Source organism: Phocoena sinus, chromosome 8 (genome assembly GCF_008692025.1).
Source record: "Phocoena sinus isolate mPhoSin1 chromosome 8, mPhoSin1.pri, whole genome shotgun sequence".
Classification (NCBI taxonomy): Eukaryota; Metazoa; Chordata; class Mammalia; order Artiodactyla; family Phocoenidae; genus Phocoena; species Phocoena sinus.
In genome coordinates, this window is record NC_045770.1 from 95,542,661 (window position 1) to 95,565,866 (window position 23,206).

At 46.7% G+C, this 23,206-nt stretch overlaps 1 protein-coding gene across 1 annotated transcript in view; it reads right to left on the reverse strand.

Moving 5' to 3' along the window:
• The window catches only part of SYT13 (synaptotagmin 13), a 38,906-nt gene extending 16,570 nt beyond the window's left edge, over nucleotides 1–22,336 (reverse strand). Inside the window, exon 1 of the mRNA XM_032641190.1 lies at nucleotides 22,157–22,336. Within this exon, the coding sequence (XP_032497081.1) occupies nucleotides 22,157–22,336 (180 nt within the window). The remainder of the gene's footprint in view (nucleotides 1–22,156) is intronic.
• Between the last annotated feature and the right edge of the window lie 870 nt (nucleotides 22,337–23,206).

Below are 23,206 nucleotides of genomic sequence, written 5' to 3' on the forward strand. Positions count from 1 at the left end.
GCTCAGCTTTCCTGTCATCCAGGCTAAGACAGATGGTATGAGTGGGGAGGGACAAACCTTCATTTAATGAACAAGTATTTATTGATGCCCTACGACAGGCCAGGTCCTACGCTAAGTGTTAGGAACATCGAAGTGACAAGACAGATGTCCTTTTTTATGGGGCTTATGTTGATAAAAAGGAAATTAATTATGTAGTTAATGATCTGTAAACAAATGTTTAACCTTATTAGAGATGTTAGGTGACCCCTTTTGTGACATGATTAATTTTTTCACCTAAAGACTGTTTATTAATTCGGGTTTTCACTCTGGGGCATCCATGGTAAAGCATCACAGCAACCAGAAGTTACGGGTGGGGGAAACAGTCCCAACTGGAAATGGAAACGGATGGCTTTGCCCTTTATACTTGAACTTTAAAGCAAGAGATGGCAGAGTAAGAGAGAGTTGAATATAGAGTTTTCAGACGAGGCCAAACGTGGGCCATTGTGGCTGGGGTCTGAAGCTCAGCACAGCAAAGTCCCCCTCAGAGGGGAGCTGGGTCAGAGGATAGGGACCTGACAGCCTCTGTCACTCTGGGCTCTGATACTAGTAATTATGCATACTAACATGTGTACAAGAGTTTGAAATACAGTCTTGAGGTCAGAGTTCACTCTCTAAAACAAGACAGCTTGGTTGGAGTACAGGCTCTGCCAGCTACTCGCTGTGTGATCTTGGGTCTGATTAATTAACCTCTCTGTGCCCCCGGTTTCTTCATCTATAAAAGGGAGTGCTGATAATAGTACCTATCTCCTGAGATTGGATTGAGGAGTAGAAAAGGCAACTGGGTGTAAGCTCTTAGCACAGAGGCTGGCATGGCAAGCCCTTGGCCAGTGTCGGAAATACTTATTTGACCCTGGAGTCTATGTAAAGTTTTTGATTTATGCATTGGGGCCAGTATCTATATTCTTTTTAATATTGTTTAGCACAAAAGAATATATATATTCTTTTCATCTTTTCCCATTATGGTTTATTATAGGATATTGAATATAGTTCCCTGTGCTATACAGTAGAAACGTGTTGTTTATCTATTTTATATATAGTAGTTTGTATCTGCTAATTCCCAACTCCTAATTTATCTCTCCCCCAACCCCCTTTCCCCTTTGGTAACCATAAATTTGTTTTCTATGTCTGTGAGTCTGTTTCTGTTTTGTAAAAAGTTCATTTGTATCATATTTTAGATTCCACCTATAAGTGCTATCGTATGATATTTGTCTTTCTCTGACTTACTTCACTAAGTATGATAATCTCTAGGTCCATCCACCTCACTACATATAACTCAATTTTGTTTCTTTTTTATGGCTGAGTAGTATTCCATCGTATATATGCACCACATCTTCTTTATCCATTCATCTGTTGATGGACATTTGGGTTGCTTCCACGTCTTAGCCATTGTAAATAACAATTGGTAGTTTCTTAAAAGTTAAACATATATCTACCCTATGACCCAACAATTCCACTCCTAGGCATTTTTCCAAAGAAGATGAAAATATATGTTGACATATACATGACATATACATATATATATGTATACATATACATGAAAGACTTATACATGAATACTGATAGTAACTTTAGTCATACTAGCCAAAAACAGAAAGCAGCCCAAGTGTCCATCAACAGGAGAACGGGTAGGTACATTGTGGCATATTCTTACAATGGTATATACTCCTTAACAGTAAAGGAAGGAATTGTGAATATACTCAACAACAGGGAAAATTGCAAAAGCATGGTAAACAAAAGAAGGCATAATACATAAGCATCGATACTGAGTGATTCCATTTATATCAGAGTTTCTCAACTCAGGGGACATTTGCGATGTCTGGAGACATTCTTGGTTGTCACAGCTGGAGGTGGAGGCTGCTATCGGGTAGAGGCCAGAATGCCGCTAGCCATCATCCCACGATGCACAGGACCGCCCCCCACAACAAAGAATCGTCTCACCCCAATGTAAATAGCGCCAGGATTGAGAAACACTGATGGAGATGACGTCCTAGGACAGGTGAAACTAATGAATGGTGATAGAAATCAGAAGCGTGGTTCTGATTGCTACTGGGGAGAACTGAGTGGTAAGAGGCACGGTAGAAGTGTGGGTTAGAGCCTAGAGGACAGATTTGTCAAAATTGATCAAACTAGTGACTTGGGATGTGTGTATTTCATTATATGGTAACAGTACCTCCATAAAATTTAGATAGAGATACACACACACACACACACACACACACACACACACACACACACACATGCCTCTGGCCCACCTGCTGAATTAGGCTTTCTGGGGTGGGCATAAGAGTCTAAACGTTGAGTAAGTGTCCCAAGTGATTCCTACACATGGCCAGCCCAGAACCTGTCTGTGGACCTGTAGTTAGGATCCACTGGTCTCTGGGTCAGTGTTTCTCAAACTTTCCTCCCAAAGCAGCACCAGAGGCAGACGAAGGTAACACGTACTCCAGAGAATGGGAAGTCTTCTGGAGTAATTGGGATTCTTTCTTGAAATCTCCAGTTCTATCTTAAAGTTCATGTGACTTTTTGTATTTGACTCCATATGATTTTAGTATTAAAATGTTTTAAATTACCATCAGGACAGAAAAGTTTCGCTTATTTATTTTGTGACTTGGGATGTTTCACAGGACACTGGCTAGTACCCACATTCCCTCTGCTCCCCAAACACACACACACACACACACACACACACACACACACATGCATGCCCTAGTGGAGAAGCAGGACTCTTTCTTCCTATGTTGGACAACATGCAATAAATCAAGCTAGAAGTTAACTGAGAAAAACAGTCATTTTGCTTCCAGGGAAGGACTAACTCCTAGAGTCTGTGTGAACAACCATCTGTCCAAATTTTCATTCCAACTGTATAGATAACTCCTCTAAAGAGAATTTGAAGTGCAGCTATAGAAGCTCTTAACAACCCAAAGCCTTGATCCTCTCTGCCCATTCCCTCTGTGGAGCCATCCTTGCACACACCTACAACTGATTGAACCTTCTTGGCTAGCAGGACACTTGTTCATGACCTTGTATTAGTCAGGGAAGACCACCTGCTATGTAACAAACAACCCCCAACTTCAGTGGCTGAACACAATAAAAGCTGATTTCTCTTAGTCTTAAAGGGTCTGCTGGCTGTTCTCCAAACTCAGAGTCCTCCCAGCCTCTTCCATCTTGTGGTTCTGCCCACCTGTGCCCTGTACTGTCCCAATATGAGCTCACTGAATCCTCATAATAACCCTATCAGTTAGTGCTGCTATGATCAATCCCATTTTACAGGTCAGGATGCACAGCCAGCTAGTGAGTAGTAGAGGCAAGGTTCAAACCCGGGCTGGCTCTCTCCAGAGTCCTCTGTTTACCCGCTCTGTCGTGCTTCCAGCCCTTTCCCACATCCTCATATTTGTAGTCATCCTTTACTGTTCACCCATGATTTGTGCCCCTTAGACTGTTGCTTGGGCCACTGCCTGGCCCCGCCACCCCTTGCTCTGCCCCTGCATGCCCTTTAGTCAGAGGAACAGAGTTGAAGTGCTGGTTCCACACTTTGATGTATAGAAATTTCACCCGGGAGAATGTAAAAATCAGATTCCCAAGTGCCTCCCCTGCCTTGACTCAGAGGTCTTAGGTGGATCCTAAAGAATCTCTGTGTCTAAGAAGCTCCCTAGGGTGACTGTGACACAGGTGGTCCCTGAGGCTCACGTGGGAACGCCCTGGTTTGGGGGAGGTCTTAGAATGCCTGGCAGGGTAGATGGAGAAACGTCCTCTTGTGTAGTGAGCTGCTCACAGGCACGACCTCCTTCTGTCACGTCCTCTCAGCTCCCCACAAACAGTTCAATGATGATTGATGGAATCAATGCGTGGATGGCTGGTGAAGGAGGGTGGGTGGTGGGGCGATTAGTATAATAATAATCACTATGATGGAGACCAGCGAAACACAAGACAGAGTGCGTAGAAGCACATCAAACTTTGCCCGGGGAAGGGACAGGGTGGGGTGGGGTGTATAATGGGAGGAGAATTTCATAACGATTCAGAGACTCTGACTTTTGGCTGCTGCCCCCCAGCTCCGCCCCGACGCCCGGGAAGCAGTTTGACAGGTGCAGAAGTTGGGGAAGGGCTTTCTGGGTCAAGGCAGCCGCATGAAAGTCTGCAGTGTGTTCAGAGAACAGCGGGTACCACCAAAGCTTAAAGCCCTACGAGAAAAGGAGGGGCAATGAGTGTTGCCATTATCCCCATTCTTCTGGAAGACACAGAATTCAAACGCAGATTTTAAAAACTGTAATTCCACAGGGCTGGAAACCACACAATGGCAAGATCCCACCCAGAGAATCTTGTAGGTGGCGCTGCATTGACTCCATCAGTTACATCACAAAGCCTGAAAGGGCAATATGGCCACCATCTCTCTACCACTTCCTCTGCACCTGACGCTCTGCAAAGCGCAACAGACTTTACTGCATTTGACCCTCACACAACCCTAGAGATAAGTGCCCACTGTTTCCTCTTTTCTATACCCTAGTGTTAATAAATAAAAATAACTTAATTCCTTTCTCTACAGAGGAGGAAGTTGAGACTCAGAGACATTGAAACTTGTCCAGGATCCCACAGCTAATGTATGAGAGCTCTAGGCTTGGACCACGAGTCCACCACGAAGCCAGTGCTGCTAAATGACATTCCACAGCACGGTTCCCTGCGGACTATGTCTCTGGATACCAGCCATAAACTGGTAAAAATGGAAACGTCCAGATCATGGCATTTGATGTGCTGTCACATCTCACATCATTAGATTGATGACCCCATGCCCCTCCCCACCCGGTTGTGGTGTAATGACCTGCCTGGGTGTTTGGGCATCAGCTTTGTTCCTGCTCTCAGTTCTGAATCTGGGTTTGGCATTCCTTGTGCAGAAAATGTGTTTCACTTGTGACCTGAGCTACGATAAGGTCAAGACTATGTTATAACCTAATCAACACTCGTCAGAAGCGTTGTTTCAAAGCTAGATTATTTTAAAGGGGCACAGAAAACTCCCCTGGTCAGTAAACTGGGGCTCAAACCCAGCCTTCCCTCCCCATCTATCCATCCTTATCCTCCCATCTCCAGCTATCATAGCACGGCTGTTGACAATGGGTTTCATCTCTGAGCCAAGTCCCTCAACCAGCCTTTAACTTTTAAAATTCCGCTGCCCCCTCCACTGTATTGGTTCACTAGAGACTTAAAAGTCTTTCTTTATGGACTTGCATGGTGGCGCAGTGGTTGCGAGTCCGCCTGCCAATGCAGGGGACACGGGTTCGTGCCCCGGTCCAGGAAGGAAGATACCACATGCCGCGGAGCGGCTGGGCCCGTGAGCCATGGCCGCTGAGCCTGCGCATCCGGAGCCTGTGCTCTGCGACGGGAGAGGCCGCAGCGGTGAGAGGTCCGCGTACCGCAAAAAAACCAAAAACAACAACAACAAAAGGTCTTTCTTTAAACTGAGTCCATGTGTAGGAGGGGGATCTCAGCCCTGTATCATCATCAGTTTGGATAAGATGGGAACACACATGCTTACTTGGTATTGGTCTCATGGTCTTAAGCAACAGTGTCCATTTGGATACTTTAGAATTTTTTTCTCAGTTTCTGATTTATGGGAGCCATGTTTTTAATGTAAGACAGGCAGTTTGGTATTAAAGGTTGGAAAATATGGTCATATACCCTCTTGACATTGAATTCAGGATCTTGTTTCGGAATAGTTACAGGATTTCTTGATTCTATGATGCTTGGATAATTGATGAAACGATTGACAAAAGCAACAATTTCCAACCTTGTTATTATGCCCAGTGTACTACATATGATGGCTGAAGTACTGAAATTTGATAGTTTTTGACTCATTTAAAAAATTGATTAGAGCACATTCAGGGTTTTTCTTATAACAATACCTCTTTCACACATTTGTGTTCTAATATGCTTTTCTGAGTGGGAGAGAAAGGAGATGAATTCTTCAGAACCCGTCAAGTATGTGAATAGCACCCATCAAAGGTGATTCAGCTCAGAAAAAACGTGCAGAAAACCACTAATTGAAGACTTCCTTCCACTCATGTGTAGACATTTGGAAAGCACATCAATTTCTAACCAGTGGTGTAAAAAACTGCCAAGTTGTAAAACGAGCCTTCAAAACAGGACAGTGATCGTTTAACTAGATTCTCCTTATACTTTGGTTTTAAGCCAAAACCCTCCGATTAACCAACCTTCAGGTTTCTGCCCAAACAGAACTTAGCACACACTTGTTGCCTGCTAACTATGTAGTCAACCACCCTACGTCCCACGGAATAATTCTCTGCCCTTGGGAAGTTTACCATCCAATGGTGGAGGTGAGATAGTCCATAAATGGAAATATGAGGCTTTGATGCTACAACTCTTCTACCCTCTGCCCATGGCAGACATGACTAATCGATCAAAGTGTTCTTTCCTGCTGTGATCAGACACAGCTTGTTCAGCTCAGGGATCCAGGAAGCCACTACCAATTAATAAGAATTGATATGCAAGATGAAAGCTATTTGCTCCTCCTGATGCATACTTTACAAAAGGGAAATAAGTAAAGAAGGTAGAATTAAAAGGCCAAAGGTCTGGACTAAAGGTCCAGAAGGTCCTCTTTAGGTCCGGAAGACCTAAAGAGGAATTCCTCAAAGTCAGTGAGATCAGAGAAGGCTTCCTGGAGAAGCAGCTTCAGCCCAACATTCAAGGATAACTATGAAGAAGAGAGGCAGAAGTATCTTAAATGGAGAGAAAGGCAGCAGCCTGGGTACAGAGGGGAGCATGCTCAGGGTGTGGTGGGTCTGGCAAACCAGCTAAAGAGAAAAGTTGGGGCTGAAGGATGGATTTGCAAAGGAATGGTGAGGCCAGGCTGTGAAGGGCCTCCAATGCTGAAGACTTCTCCCAGGTAGTAGAGTTGACAATGCTTAGGGGTGGAGCGATGTGTAGGGAGAAGGAAGAATCCAACAGAGCTGCATCAAGGAAAAGTACCTCCATTATTACCTCTCGGGTCTCTTTCTTTTTCCAAAAAAACAATCCCTGAGCGTCATTGGATGTCTACAGTCACAGCAATGTTTGGGCAACAGATTGGTTCTTCCATGTGACTTTCTTCTTTTTTGTTTTAATTGAAATAGAGTTAATTTACAACGTTGTGTTAGTTTCTGCTGTAAAGCAACATGATTCAGTTATGTATATACTTTTTTTTTTTTTTTTTAATTCTTTACCATGGGACTTTCATGAAGATTTCAAGGGACGGCAGCAAGGAGATTTCAAGGAAGGGACAACCACTAGGGGGCTTCTTCTAATATTCTCTTCCCAGCTGTCACTTTGGCTGACTCAAAGCTGGTGAGTATCATCCCCAGATGTAGCTGTTCCTTCTCTTAAATGGGATCCAAATCTATTGGATTTCCCTTCTGCGTGACAAGGGCCAACATTCGAGCAGTCTACACAATGTTGTCACAAAATACGATTAGATCATGGAAGGTCCATAATATCAGAATATTTGCCTCCAATTTACTATAAAGATCAAATATTTTTCCTCAGCTCATTTCAAGCTTCAAGCCCTGAAGCTTCCAACCCACAGGTGTGTCTGTTTGGCAAGAACATATTAAAACTTTGGAGAGGTGCAAAGCACCATACTAGATGCTGGATCAAATGAGAAAATGGACCATGATGTCAACAATACCCTCCCTTGCCTCCCCATCCTTTCCCTGATGTCACGTGGTGAAACTCCAGTGGTGGATGAGCCCCGCTAAACCATGATGTTGCATCAAATAGCCCTGTGCTGCAAGAGGGTCACCTAGACAGGGTGGATGGTTCCATGATAAATTCGTGATCTCCAACCTTAAACTCAGTCCTCTCCGGAAATCCTGCTGTTTCCCTAACTCCTCCCTCAAGCCCACATTCTGGAATTTCTCTCTCCCCTCTGACTTCCTTCATAGAGAAAAAGGAAACCAAGAGAACGGAAGCCCCTTAGCGTCCTGTTAACAGACGCAGCGACCTGCCCTTCTTCTCCAGACAGATGCTGTGCCCGTCCCTGTCCTGTGACACTGCAGGAGGTGTCTCCCACTCTCCCTCCCTCCAGGACCAGTCCTTCCATCAGAGCCTTGCGCACCATCCGCCCATGTGGGGGCCTTACACTAGCTGTTTCTTTTTTTTTTTAATCTCTCTCTCCCTCTCTCTTGAATGTTCACCCTCTCTTTCAACTGGCTCTTTCCCATCAGCTTTCAATTGTGCTCAATATTCCTTTGACATCTTTTCCCCTGCTCAGCCCCAGCCCTAGCCCTCTCCACCCCTTTACAGTCATGCATCTCAAAAGAACTGCCTATACTCAATGCTGTTCTCATTCCTCACTTTCCAGCCACTCTACAACACTTTCCCAGAGGCCCCGTCAGCCCACTGAAGGTCACTGTTGGTCTCCAAGGTCACTGGTAACCTTCACTGTCTCATTCCTATGGGTTTTTTCAGTCTTACCTTACCTGAGTTCTCAGTGATTCCCTTCCTCTTCAAAAGTTTTTCTCTTGTTATTGTTATTATTTTGATATCACATTCTCCAGGTTTTTCTCCTTCCTCTCTGGCCACCCCTCCTTATCTCATGAAATGTTGGCATCCTCGGTTCTTGTTCTTAGGCCTTCTTCCCTCTCATTCTGCACTCTTCCCAGGCGGTCTCAGCCATACTCATGGCTGTGGTTGCTATTCCCCAATGTATATCACAGCCAGACTGTGAGCTCCAGACCTGTGGAACCACCAGCACAATTGACACCTTCATGGAGATAGCTCGAAGGCTCCTCACACTTGCCCTGCACAAATGTGAACTCATGACTTAAAATCCATGGCCTCATCCTTGTTTCATTGACTGCAACCACCATCCTAAGTGAAACACTTAGTGTCGTCCCTAAGTCCTCTCTCTTCCTGAAGCCCACACCCAAACACCTCTCCAAACTACTGCCGCCATCATAGTGGCTCAAGCCATCACGGTCTCTTTCCAGGGTTTCCTTGGTATCTCCATTTCTACTCTTTCCCCACCCAAAAGGATGTTTTCACGGCCTAAATCTGACCACGTCACATCTCACTTAAGACCTTTCAGTAGCTTCCATTGCTCTTGGGATAAATATCCGAATACTAACGGTGTCCCAGAAGGTCCTGTGTGGTGCTCTCCGGCCTGACCCACCTCGCTTGCTTGCAGTCGCTCCCTCCTGTGCCCTCTGTGCTCTACCCACTTTGACCTTCTTTCAGTCCCTCCCAGGTGATATTTCTTCTTTCCACAGGGTCTTTGCACACACCCTATGCCTAGAAGACTTCAAATGCTCATCCCCAATACCTTAACCTAGTAAATGTCACTGACTATATGCTACAGGGGTGTGTAAGACAGTCCATCTGGTGTATGGAAGAAAATTACAGAATCTCATTTTATAATTTATTTTTGCATTATTGTTTTAAAAGGTCCATGTTTGTGCATGTTTTATTATGGACACAATATATTAGTAGAGCAATATGTATACATAATATGAAGCCTACATATGCTTCACAAAGAATTAAGTATACATGTATAAGGGGTACAAGCTCAAAATGCTTTTACTGAAGGGAGTCTCCAAATATGTTAAGATTGGAGCACTAATGAGTTATCACTTCTTGAGAGAACTCTTGCTTCCCTTACCACACCTAATACAGTTAGATTTATATTCATTTGTACAATGGTGTAATGAAGATCTCTACCTGTAGAACATGAGCTGCAGGAGGTCAGGGATGTTGTCCGCCCGGTCACTATGGTGTCCCTATTGCTAACTCAGTGTCTCGCACATAATAGGTCATCAAGAAATATTTTTTGAATGAATGGATATCCTAGAATCGTAATGTTCACGCCCACCCTTCCCATCCTAATAGAGGGCTTTCATTTTTCACATCTGGAATACTTTTTACGAACTCTCTCTTTCCTATGTAATGAACATACAGACAAGTCATTGCTTTGGTAAAGGATAAATAAGAAAAGGATTCAGAGATACCTAAAATATACTCTGAGTAGTGACTGGTGCTGACAGTGTTGGGTGCTTTCAAAAGCGTTATCTCAATTCGTCTTTAATGTTACCGTAGAGAATCTTATTGTTATCACCTCTGTTTTGTCGATGAGGAAAGTGGGATTTGGAATGGTCAAGGTCATTTAGCTGGAGAACGCTGGAGGTTGAATTCACGTTCAGGTTTGGGGTCTAAGTCTAATTTGCTTCCTGTTATATCTCAGTGGCTTGATCCTGAAATGAACATTTTCATTCTAAGAGGTAATTTCCTCTTTTGAGTCGTCTCAAAAAACTAGATTGTTCTTCCCTAAAACTAATACTGTCGGGTATCCAAAAAGAAACACAAGTCTACCATGTAGTGGTTACCAACGAGATACCTATGCTCCTTTTCATTCCTTTCCGTCCTTTGTCTCTGCAAGTTTTGTAATGAGGCTGTCACACAAAGGGCGACAGTCCTGTTGCTACTTGAAGGATCCGTCCCACTTGCAAGGTAAGAGACGGGCTTATTAGATGATGCATTTGCAGGGAATGTGTCAAAATGCCCTGAGACCACGTTGACATTTTCCCATGGAGTTTCGTCTCCTGATGTACCATCACTGCCTTCACTGTATGTACGTCTCTCTGGTATCCTTGCCCGTTCTTTGTGAACAGACTGTGCTGGAAATAAAAACACATTCTAAGATGCTTGCGGAGTGCACTGTGAGAAGAGGTGGAGGGGAGGCGGGAGCTGAAACACGGAATGAGCTTAGAGCTCTCTGAAGTTATTCAAAGCTTCGCTCTGCAGCTGTTTCCAGCAAGTCTTCTAGTTGCCCAACCAAACTGCTCTTCCCCAACCCTCTCTTCTTCTTCAAATGCATTCCTCTCCAAAACATCATTCTCTTTTCTTGTTTTGGCCGCACTGCATGGGACCTCAGTTCCCCGACCAGGGATTGAACCCACGCATGGCGGTGACATTGCTGAATCCTAACCACTAGACCACCAGGGAACTCACCAAAACATCATTCTTAATTCTGTTTGAAAAGCAAAGTCTTCACTCTCCTGCCTCAGTAACTTATGTCCCTCTCATCAGGCCACTCTTAACAGCAAGTCCAAAACTACGTGGTTTATAATGATTTTCCAAATCAAACGTGTCCCCCCCAGGGTATTATCTCATTGGTCTTTGCAATGGGAGATCTTTTAAACTGTCTCCAATGTCAGCTGCAGGAACAGAGGCTTGAAGGGAGGGAAACCAATACAAAGTGAAGCCACCACACCCTCCAGGCTTGTCTTGATCCCATGCGGTGTCACTGAAGGTGAGCACAGAGATTCTTCCACGAGCTCAGCACCTTCCCCTGCATTTCTGTGCTTGTGATTTTTATTCTGGCTGCAAGCAGAGGCGGTGGCCCCATGAATCTCCTCCCCATTCATCTATCCATCCGTCCAATGACTCATGCAGTCATTCAACATTTCTCCTCACTTCTCTTGCTCTCTGCAAAGCCTGCTCAGTTTTTCTATGAAGGAAAAGTATGTCTTGGATTTAATGAGTGGAGGGTGGAGGGAGTCAATGAAATATGTCAAGGTACCCTAGGGTCTCTGCCAGATGGACTGACTCAGTTTCACAGATTTTCCATGGGCTGCGCCTCCCCTTTCTCTCATTCATATATGTATATGTACATATTCACATTTACACATGCATATGCACATATCCAAACATGCAACCACCCCTGATTATTTGACTCTAATCTGCTCATGGAAACATGCTGGCTTGTGAATTTCAGAGAGCAGTCACTTGTATTCCACTATTTTAAATGGGGAAAATTACAATGCATTCCAAGTCCACCCAAAACCTCAATCAGTTTCCCCAAATATCACTGTGTATTGCTGCAATGCTCTTAAACACCACGTAAAACTCTCCCAGGAATGTTCTATAATATGAATCAATTAACACACCCTTTGTTTAATTAGCACTTAGGGAACTCCTTGGTGGGAAAGTTTGTGTGTGTGGAGTGAATGGATATGGTAGGGGACCAAGGCTCCTCCTCCTGGCATCACACTGCCCTGATGATGCCAACGTGAGGAAATGATGTTGAAAGGTAGTAAATAGCACTCCAATTGGACCTGGGTTTGTAGGGCCCCCAGAAACCTAGGTGAAGCAGATCGGGACCCGTGAGGGACTAAAGCTTGGGGTAAAGAAAGAGGAAGGTGACAGTGATAACATGCACCATATTTAAAGGATGGAGTAGCAGGTGCAAATTTGCTGGGAGAGCAGGGGAGCCAGCACGGCTGCACACTCCACTCCTCTTGTGAGACTCAGGAGCCATGGCATGATCTTACGGGTGTGCCCATGTGGATTCTCTGTAATTGGCATTCAATACAGAGCAGAAATGCTCATTGAAAACGTGCAAGATACTGATGAAGATTTTAAAAATAAGAGTTTGGATTTTTTAAAAAAATTAAAAGCCTAGAAAGTACTTCACACCCACTAGGATGGCTATAATAAAGAACAAAAAATAACAACAAAAAATGGCAAAATAATAAGTGTTGGCAAAGATGTGAAGAAACTGGAACTCTCACGCCTTGCTGGTGGGAATGTAAAAGGTGCGGTTGCTGCGGAAAGCAATTGGAGGTTCCTCAAAACGTTAAATGTAGAATTACCATAGGACCCAGCAATTCCACTCCTAAGTATATACTTGAAAGCATTGAAAACAGGTACACAAACAAATACTTGTACAGGAATGTACATAGCAGCCCTATTCCAATAACCAAAAAGGTAGAATCCACCCAAATGTTCATCAACAAATGAACGGATAAACAAAGTGAGGCATGTACATATAATGGGTTATTATTCAGCCATAACGAGAAATAAACTCCTCATACACGCTACAACATGGGTGAATCTTGAAAACACTACGCTAAGTGAAAGAAGCCAGGCTCGAAAAGTCACCGATTTTAAAATTCCAAATACATGAAACGTCCAGAAGAGACAAATCCATAAAGACAGAACACAGACTGGTGGTTTCCAGAGACTGAAGGCAGAGAGAGAGAGGAACAGTGTCTGCTTAATGGGGATGGAGTTTTCTTCAGGGGGAATAAAAATGTCTTAGAACTAGATGGAGGTAGTGATTGTACAACATTGTGAATGTACTAGATGCTACTGATTCGTATACTTTAAAATGGTTGACTTTATGTGAATTTTACCTTAACTTTAAAAAGCTTTGAAAGTAACTGTAGCCTTCACACTGTCAGTACGCAGGTCAGTGTCCCTCACGTAGGCCTTAATAAATGTTTGATACATAAATGAATAAAGGAATGGAGGAACCTGTCCATGGTCTGCAATACCCTGCTCGCCCAGGCTCCTGTCCACCTCCCAGCCTCATCATACACTGGGCATCCTTCCTCTCTGCCCTCCAGACACACTGACTTTTCCCTGGGCCCTCCTAAGTGCTAGGCTGCCTCCTGTCCCAGGACCTTTGCACGGCCTCCTTCCTATCTGAAACCCCTCACACCCCTCCCCATTGTCCTGGTTAACTTCCCCTCCTACGCCAGCTCTCAGCTTGGCCATCACTCCCTCCAGGAAAGCCTTCCCTGACCTGTTCGCCTGGATCACTTCCACCTTACCCTCTCATAGCACCAGAACTTTCTCTTTAGGTCACTTGCCACCATCACACACTTTCATTGATCTGTGCTCTTCTTCTGCTAACTCTGGTTTCCCCCATTACAATGTGAGTTTCATGAAGGCTGCAAAAGGTCACTGTGTCATTGAGGAGGGGGCGGTTCCTGCATCCCCAGCCCCAGCACAGTACCTGGCACAGGTCTGCGCTCAATAAACATAATTGAGAGAGATGGGAGGAAGGAATAGATCTAGCTTTTTCATCTGTTTTCCTTTAGAAATCTCCTAACTCATGATTTCTTAACAAATTGGCTATAGGGGGTCCTTTGTATGCACGTGTGTGTTGATTCAGACACATACATTCAGAATCCCTCAGTTCTCTTTTTTTAATTAAAGCTTTTTTAAAAAAAATTATTTTATTTTATTTTATTTATTTTTAGCTGTGTTGGGTCTTCGTTGCTGCGCGCGGGCTTTCTCTAGTTGCAGCGAGCGGGGGCTACTCTTCGTTGCCGTGTGCAGACTTCTCACAGCTGTGGCTTCTCTTGTTGCGGAGCACGGGCTCTAGGCACGCAGGCCTTAGTAGTTGTGGTTTGCTGGCTCAGTAGTTGTGGCTCGTGGCCTCTAGAGAGCAGCCTCTGTAGTTGTGGCACACAGGCTTAGTTGTTCCGCGGCATGTGGGATCTTCCCGGACCAGGGCTTGAACCCGTGTCCCCTGCATTGGCAGGCGGATTCTTAACTACTGTGCCACCAGGGAAGTCCGAGAATCTCTTAGTTCTTAAAACATGTTTCTGTGAAGCTCTTCTCCTCCATCCTCAAAGTGGGGTTTCCCAATGTTTGTTAGCAGAAATAAGCTCCAGACGTAGTGAATGCAGTAATATCAAGGAACAAGTCGGAGATTAGCTGTTACTGGTTTTGGGGAAATTGTAGGTCAACAGCGTGGACAGGGCAGGGATCATCCACACATATTCTGATTCCTCCCTCTGGCCTCTGACTCTGGGACAGTCAGTCACTCTTTAACTTGTCTCTTCTTCTTTGTCTTCTGGGTCTGCTGCTTCTCCATCCTGCCAGTCTCTCCCCTTCCTTCTGCCTTCAACTTAAGCCCCTCTGATTTCTCGTCCAGGTGTTTCTTCCATTGTGTTCTGATGGGCTCTCTACTCCTCTTCTTGTACCCCAGATAATCCGGGCTAGTATCTGAAAATCTAAAAATGTCAAAAGATGCAGCAGTGAGGCTTCCCTGGTGGCGCAGTTGTTGAGAGTCCGCTTGCCGATGCAGGGGACACGGGTTCGTGCCCCGGTCCTGGAAGATCCCACATGTTGCAGAGCGGCTGGGCCCGTGAGCCATGGCTGCTGAGCCTGCGCGTCCGGAACCTGTGCTCCACAACGGGAGAGGCCACAATGGTGAGAGGCCCGCGTACCGCAAAAAAAAAAAAAAGATGCAGCAGTGCTTTCTGCTGGAATTAACAAAAGGTGCTAGTGAACCGTCAATCACATGAAGAGAAGAGCCATGAACATGAATTATCTACATGCTGAACCAGAGGAGAAACTAGAGAGGGAAAAAGATGTGACGGGTCTGGGACCTGCCACCAGGAAGGGATTGATGGACACAGACCAAAAGTCCACATTATGTATGTTTCAAAGGGCCAAGGGTTTCCAATGGGTGTGCACTCATCTCCTTGAAGTAATCTATGCTAATTTCTTGATGCAAAATTCATACTCTCTTCCCTGTTGCTAAGCGACCAGCCCAAACATGTTTACTGTGTAAGTTTCTCTGGAGGGCCCAGGGCTGCACCCAGTGCTGGAAGCATGGTGGAAACAAGAGGCAGCAAAGACATCCAAAGCTTTGGGAAAGGTTTCTGCAGATCTTTGACCTGCAAAGATTCATGTATTGTAGACACTTTTACTTCATATCTGGGGAAACGCTGTGGCTCAAGTAAAATTTTGACTAGGTTTTTCCTGCTAATCTTCAGCCTAGTGGTCAGACGTGTGGGCTCTGGAACCAGAATTCCTAAATTTGATTCCCAGCTCTGCCACTGAGTAAGTTACTTAAGCACTCTGTGTTTTACTTTTCCCATGTGTAAAACGTAAGTAATAATTGTGCATATTTCATAGGACTATTGTGAGGATAAAATTAATATGGTTAAAGAGCTTAGAACAGTGTCTGGCACACATAAAGAACTCAATAAATGTTAGCTATGCTATCACTATTCTTTATTATTCTGTGGAAACGGGTCCATTTTTTGTTTGTTTGTTTGTTTGTTTATATGAACAGGAACGTTTACCAGCCAGGAGATCAGCTGAGAAATCAATTATTTAAAAGGACTGAGAATCCAAGGAGGTCAGACCTTCCGGCAGTCCAGAGTCAAATCAGTTCCAGGAGTGGGGTTAGCAATTCACGTTGGCCTCCTGCGATCACTGATGCAGAGGGGAGACCTCGTCAGAGTAGCCGACGAGAACTGGAGAAAGTTCTACTCTGGGCCCATGGGTCCCCATACCTCGCCTGTCATGGCAGCACTGTGACACACTTCACGGCGACGGCTGGCTTTACTGTCTACCTCCCCACTTGCAAGGAACAGCATGCACCTGTCTTTTTATTGCTGCATCCCAGTGCCTAGCATGTGTTCATTAACCTTTAGTGAATGAGCTTATTAGCTGATGAAATGCAGATCGGGGCTCTGATCCATCCTCACTCTGACAAGTCTGCATTCAGACAAGTGATCTGAGAGGATGTTGCCCAGTGCTCTAAGGAAGAGGAAAACAGGTGGGAGAGTTAATCAGGCCACGTTGATGTTCTCCAGTCCCTAGTCCGAAGGAGGAGGTGGCCACAGGAGTAGCAGAAGAAGGCAGACAGGGCCAGGGAGGTGATGCATAATGGACCACAAAAAGGAGGGCCACGTCTCTTGATTATAGTCCCCAGATCATCCTGGTATTAAAAATACTGGCTTGACGGGGAGGTGGAAGGGTAAGCTGGGACAAAGTGAGAGAGTGGCATGGACGTATATACACTACCAACTGTAAAATAGATAGCTAGTGGGAAGCAGCCGCATAGCACAGGGAGATCAGCTCGGTGCTTTGTGACCACCTGGAGGGGTGGGATAGGGAGGGTGGGAGGGAGGGGATATGGGGACGTATGTATACATACAGCTGATTCACTTTGTTATAGAGCAGAAACTAACACAACATTGTAAAGCAATTATACCCCAATAAAGATGTTAAAAAAAAATACTAGCTTGATACTAAATCAGCGTTCACAAACATTACCTCACAACTTGACAAATAATAAAAACTTTACCGAGTTATAACTACATACAGAAAAGTACACAAATCATCAATGTAGAGCTGGATAAATTTTCTTTCATAAAGTGGACACAGCTGTGTAACCAGCGCCACATCAAGAGGCAGAGCTTATAAACAAAAGCTGGGAAGCTCCCCGACTCTGCCCCAGTCATTACCTGCCCCCAGCGGAAACCCCAGACATAAATGGGCTTGAATTCAAATCTTGTGGAAATGGAAGCTTAACCACGTGCATTCTTTTGCATCTTCGCTCTCTTATTCAGTGTTATGTCGCGATATGATGATTTAACTCAAAATATACATTGAAGGGCTATCACGTGCCCGTCATCACACCGGCTACAGTCAGGGATGCAAGGAAAATGAAATGCACTCCTTGATCTCGGGGGTGTGGGGGAAGACTCCACTATACATATGTTGTTTGATAAAAATACAGCATATGTTTAAATTATTTCTTAAAAACTTTGAATCTATTCGTGTTTGCTGTAGTCTGAATGTTTGTGCCCCCTTAAATCAAAGATGACACAAACAGATGGAGAGATGTACCACGTTCCTGGATTGGAAGAATCAATATTGTGAAAATGTTAGGAGGTGGGGCTTTAATCCATTTTAAGTTTATTTTCGTGTATGGTGTAAGGGAGCGTTCTAATTTCATTCTTTTACATGTAGCTGTCCAGTTTTCCCAGCACCACTTATTGAAGAGACTGTCTTTTCTCCATTGTATATCCTTGCCTCCTTTGTCATGGATTAGGTGGGGCTTTTGGGAGTGAGTAGGCCATGAGGGTGGAGCCTTCATAAATACGATTAGTGCCCTTATAAAAGTGGAAGGAGAGAGCTCCCTTGCCCCTTCCATCAGGTAAGGTTACATCCAAAAGTCTAGGAAGCAGGTCCTCATCAGACACTGGATTGGCCAGAACTTTGATCTTGGACTTCCCAGCTTCTAGCTCTATGAGAAATAAATTTTTGTTTATAAGCTACCCACTCTGTGGTATTTTCTTATAACAGCCTGAATGAACTAACATGGTGTTCCATCAAAAAGCCACTTCCCTTCTCAACTCTGCTGGAAGGAGGGTAGGATTTTATAGTTTGGTAGTAAGTAGCATTGGGAGCTAGGAGCTTTTGACCACATAACTTCAAGGGGACAGCAGCAGGGTTACTCTGGGAAATCTGAGACTCATTTGAGAATATTCATGTAAGCAAGGTAAGCACCAGATGGGAAGAAAAATCAGACCTGAAACGAAAGCTTTCTGAGAACAGGACTGCAACTCGTGCTAAAGTGTCGGGGCACTGAGCCGTGGGGAAGGGCAGTTCCCCTTACTTGCTCTGTAGTTATTTAGGTTCGTCGAAAGGAGGGCTTCCTCTGCAAGGACCCAGAAATGCTGTGAGTGACAGCCTGCGCAGACGAGCCTGAAAAGGAAATTCTGGGGGAAGGAACCAATGGGTCTGGCTGCCTCTTGCTAAGAGATGTGACAGCAGCGGTGAAGCAAAGATGATACACACACACACACACACACACACACACACACACACACACACACACACACAGACACACACAGCGTGTCTGCCTCTCTGCTATGTCTCCTGGCTCAAGCATCCAGTAATCACTGCATAATAACCGAGCTTTGAAAGATGGGCTGACCACAGGGAGGGAGGTCCCAGGTGATGCTGCCAGATCACAAGGACAGTGTAGTGAAACTGAATCCCTCTCCTCCCTGGAAAGGCTGCACGCAGGTGAGGCTGAGGGATTGTGTAAGAAGGCAGGATAAAGGGTTCACAGTATATATTTCAGAAAAGCCAAGAAAAATCATGAATTGAAGCTAGCCGGAGGCATGAACAGCGGCGACTGAGGGTTTGCACCCTCTGTCACCTCCCACATGGTGGAGATGCTGGATGGATCCCTTCAGCTGTCTGGAGAAGAATGTCTGAAAAGCAGCCAATAAAAGACATAGGACTACGACAGTACATCTAATAAAATCAATCGGGGAAATGGTTATCTGTGTGCCTCTTTATTCTTTCATTAAATAACAGGATCTAGCAGGGGATTTAATAAGTACATAATTTAGAATTAGAGATGAGCATAAATGGTATCGTAAAGCATCTGCAACAGCTGTGATGTGCTCTGAAACTACCTGTGGTTTCCCTTGAGGACCTAGTCACAGATACGGCTAATATTCCTGTGGTGTGTTGTTTATACTCCTACTTCCAGAAAATGCTAAGTTTCATGTAGAAGTTAATGAAAAGAAAGATGCAATTTTTTCCTCTCCAAGACCAAGAACCCCTTACAGTTTAGCTACAGACTCCTCGTTGGGGTCTGTGGACCTCAGGTTAAGAACCCTCAGGGAAAGCTTCAAAGTTCTTTTCAAAATCACTACAATTCATGACCAGAAATTGGATCCCCAGGCATGGCCAACAAATCCAAGGAACTTTTCCAGCAACCACAATCAGCGACATATAGAGACACGGGCGGTCACTCTATATCCCAGAGAAATCCCAGTGGCTACAGGAATCTAGAACCCTCTTCCCCAGCCCCCATGCCCTCTCTGTTTAAGGAACATCTTCAGAGAGCCTTCCTTACCTGACTCTCCTCCTCTCTGGCAACACGTGCCACGCCCATCGCCCTGCTGCCATCTGCCACCCCTCATACCCACCTCCTTTACTTTTTTTGAAATGTCAACACAGTGTCTTTTCTCCGTGTGCTTTATCTGGGTCAGCAGCTGAATCAGTCTGAGCACAATGGTAGCCAAAACGACATTGTGAGATCTCAATTTCAACACATTCACACCTGCACGTTCAGCCCCAGGGGCCCAAATCCTTGTCACTGAGGGAACCAAGTGAGGGATGTGAATGGATGGGTCTCACATATCAACAAATGTTTATTGTGTCCCTACGAGTTGCACAGGGGTTGCAAAATGCATCCACATTTTAAGAAATAACTCAACGGCTGGGCACTGGGATGCCTTTATTTGTCAACAATTGTTTATTGGGCACCTACTAGGTTCCAGACACTGAGTAGGTGCTGGGAATAAATATTGTACAAGTGAACAGATACGAAAAATCACATCCAACTGTCCCAAGTGCTACAAAAGAATTGGGAAGGAATGGTATGGAGAACGTCATGGGGGCGGGAGGGCTTTGTTACATGTGGCCGTAGACAAAATCCTCCCTGAGGAGGTAAAATCCTAACAGAAAGAGACCAAAAGGATGAGAAGGAGCCATCTGTGTGAAAAGCCAGAGGAAAATGGGAAGGGTTGGTGTCTTCAAGAAGGATCAAAAAATCCAGGGAAGCTGAGACGGCCCATGAAGCGGGCACCTGGCCTGAGCTTGGCTGGGGAGGTAAACACCTGCCACATCAAGTAGGTGAAGAAGTGCAGTGGCTAACAGCACAGACTCCAGAACCAGACCAGCTTGACTAGAATCCGGCTCTGAAACTTCTCGAGCTGTGTGGCCTTGGGCGAGTCACTCGCCCTCTCTTTAGCTTTTTCAGCTTTAAGTCGGGCTCATTGAGTTGCTAAATGCATTAAGTGTAAAGCACTTAGAACGGAGCCTGGCCCAGAGTACGTGCCAGGCTCCAGTCTGCTGTGTTTGTTCCAAGCTCAGTGAGAACTTGTGGAGGATTTTAAGCCAGGGAGACGCGTGATGTGGTTTGTCTTTAACAGATCATTGGCCATTGCGTGGGCTACTGGTCCTCAGTAAGACAAAGAGTTGGAAGGGACCCCGGAGGTCACTTACACCAACACTGTCCGCAGCGGTTCTCTCTGGGAAGGGGAGGAGACAGTGCCTGAAGAGCCACCACTGTGAAAGGCAGACGAATGGCTGTCCCTGAAGCGTGCCGGATGGGAGACGAGGTTGAGGACCCGACGTCTGGAGAAGGGCTCATCCAACACCCCCTCCTCCGCCCTGTGCCCACCTGGAGTGGGTAGCCCACTACTCCCATTTCAGATGGTTCTGGGTCCCACATCCCACTGCCCAGTTGTCTCCTGTGCTTGCCGGTGTCAATGTCACTTTTCTCGGATTGTAAGTGTGTCAAGGACAGCAGCCATTTCTTTCTACACTCAATGACTGACACAGGCCCCGAGCAACTGGGTCTGAGCTTTTGAATAATTAATTGGCAAAAGGAAGGTGGAATCACAGCTTTATAGTGCCTCCCCTGGAACTCTAAGCTCTGGAAGGAATCTAGAGGGCCTTGGGAAGTCATTAAGTCACCCCCTGCCCTAGGGCCTGCCTTCCTCCAGTCCTTCCAGCCATACTTCCTCCCGGGTCTCCAGAGGACATTCTGCACTCACCACCTTGGGAATGTGTCCTGGAGATCGCAGCCCATGTAGCGCTGTCCTTCCAAACCTTTCCCAGACCCCTTCTGCTGCTCTATACAATGGGGACACCACCTATTTCCTGCCCAGAGAGGCTCTGGGGACAAGCTGATGCATGGGATAAAAGCCCTCCTGTCTCCAGGGTCATCTCCAGACACACCTTCGGGGAGGTCTCAGCTACTCGCTCAGTCTGGCTGGAGCTGAGAGCTGCCAGGACAGGGTGAGGGTCCTCCAGGCCCCTCCATATTCATTTGCCTCTCCAGACCCCAGGCACACCCAGCACAACTGCCCCTCCCCAGCTCCCACTGCAGCGACAGCGGCCGCCTCCTCTCTGGATTGTGGTGGATTCCCCCCTTCTCGACTCTGTCAATGCTCTCCCTGTTCCAGCCCGCAACTGGCCCCCTGTCCTCTCTCTCACAGACCCCCTTCTTCTTCCCCCCAATTCGAGCTTCTCATTCTGCACATTCCCTTCTCAGTCTCCCCTAACCCTCACCGCCCGCTCCCCGGGCCCCCTCACAGCTTCCCGGTCTTATCACTCCTCCCAGATCCCCACGCTCGCCTCCCAGCCCCCAGCTCCCCTCCCAGCCCCCAGCTCCCCTCCCAGCCCCATTCCCATCCAAGCCCGCTTCCCCATTCCCTCCCATGCCCACCCCTTTAGCACTCGCTGTCCCGGTTCCTCTCCTGTCCCCCCGAGCCCCCCATACCCTTCATTATCCTCCCCGACCCCTCCTCCACTCCCAGGCCTTCAGGACCGCCGCCCCCCCCACCCAGGGTCCCCGAGCACGTCCGCCGTCCCCACACCCCGCCATACTCTATCGTGCAAAGAAGAACGCCGACCATTCCCTGCCACCCACTCCCCCGCCGTTGCCGGGGAGACCCCACCCGGCCCGGGGAGACCCCACCCGGCCCGGGGAGACCAAGGCGCCGCCCCCTCTCACCTGCTGGGACCGGAGCACGCCAGGCTTCGCCTTCTCCGGATCGGGGTCCAGGTCCCGCTGCAGCACCCCCTTCTTGGGGTGCATGTGCCGGCACAGGCAGGTGACCCCGCACAGCGCGAGGATGCTGGTGGCCGTGCCCAGCGTGGCACCCAGAGCGATCACGGGCACCGACAGCACCATGGTGCCCGCTCCCCGCGCGGGGCTCGGTCCCGCCGCCGCGCACCTCCTGGGCCTGGGATCCGGGCGCGCCAGCCGCTCTCCAGCCGCCGGAGGGGCGGGGAGGGAGGGCGGCTCGAGGACGTCAGAGCAGGAGGCTGGACCCGGAGCGAGGGGGTGCGCCCGCACTCAGCTCCGCGTCAACCAGCATCCCTCCCCTCCAGCATGTGACCGGACCCCCGACCCTAACCGGAGCCGGGGACAATCAGGTGGAAGGAACGTGAGGGTCTTCTCGGGCCATCCTTCACGCTTTACGTAGAAGGACGCTTGGGTCCCAGAAGGGCAGGAGCTGGCCAAGGTCACACTGGGCGTTAGGTTAGCAGGGAAACCGGGGCTCAAACCCAGGCCTGAGACTCCGTCCGGGTAGGGGGTCGTTTTACCAGACTGCTAACCCTTTGTTCACCCTCTCTGGCCGAGGAGGCTGGAAAATCAACAGGAGCTTTTTCAAACACACAAAGCTGGAGATTTCCTATCTCCCGAGCTTGCCCTGTGTTTACCACCAGGGAGAGGGGCTGTACCGCGTCCTGGTGGAGATGATTGAAATGATTCTTTTCACATCTGCACTTCCTTTAGCCGTGACCCGGTACTCTACCATTATTACCTAATCAGATTTGCAGATATTCTCATCTCCATTTACAGATGAGGAAGCCGGAGGCTCAGAGGGGGTGTGGGGCAGATAGAAAAATCCAGTCATCCTGAACCCAAACTCAGGTGTGCAGATTCCAAGTCCACATGCCACCCTCAAGGAAAGGACTTCTCTTAGAATGATAAGAGTATCGCATGCAGCAGCTTGGAGTACACACGTTGATTCAAGAGAGGGGGGAAATAAGTGTG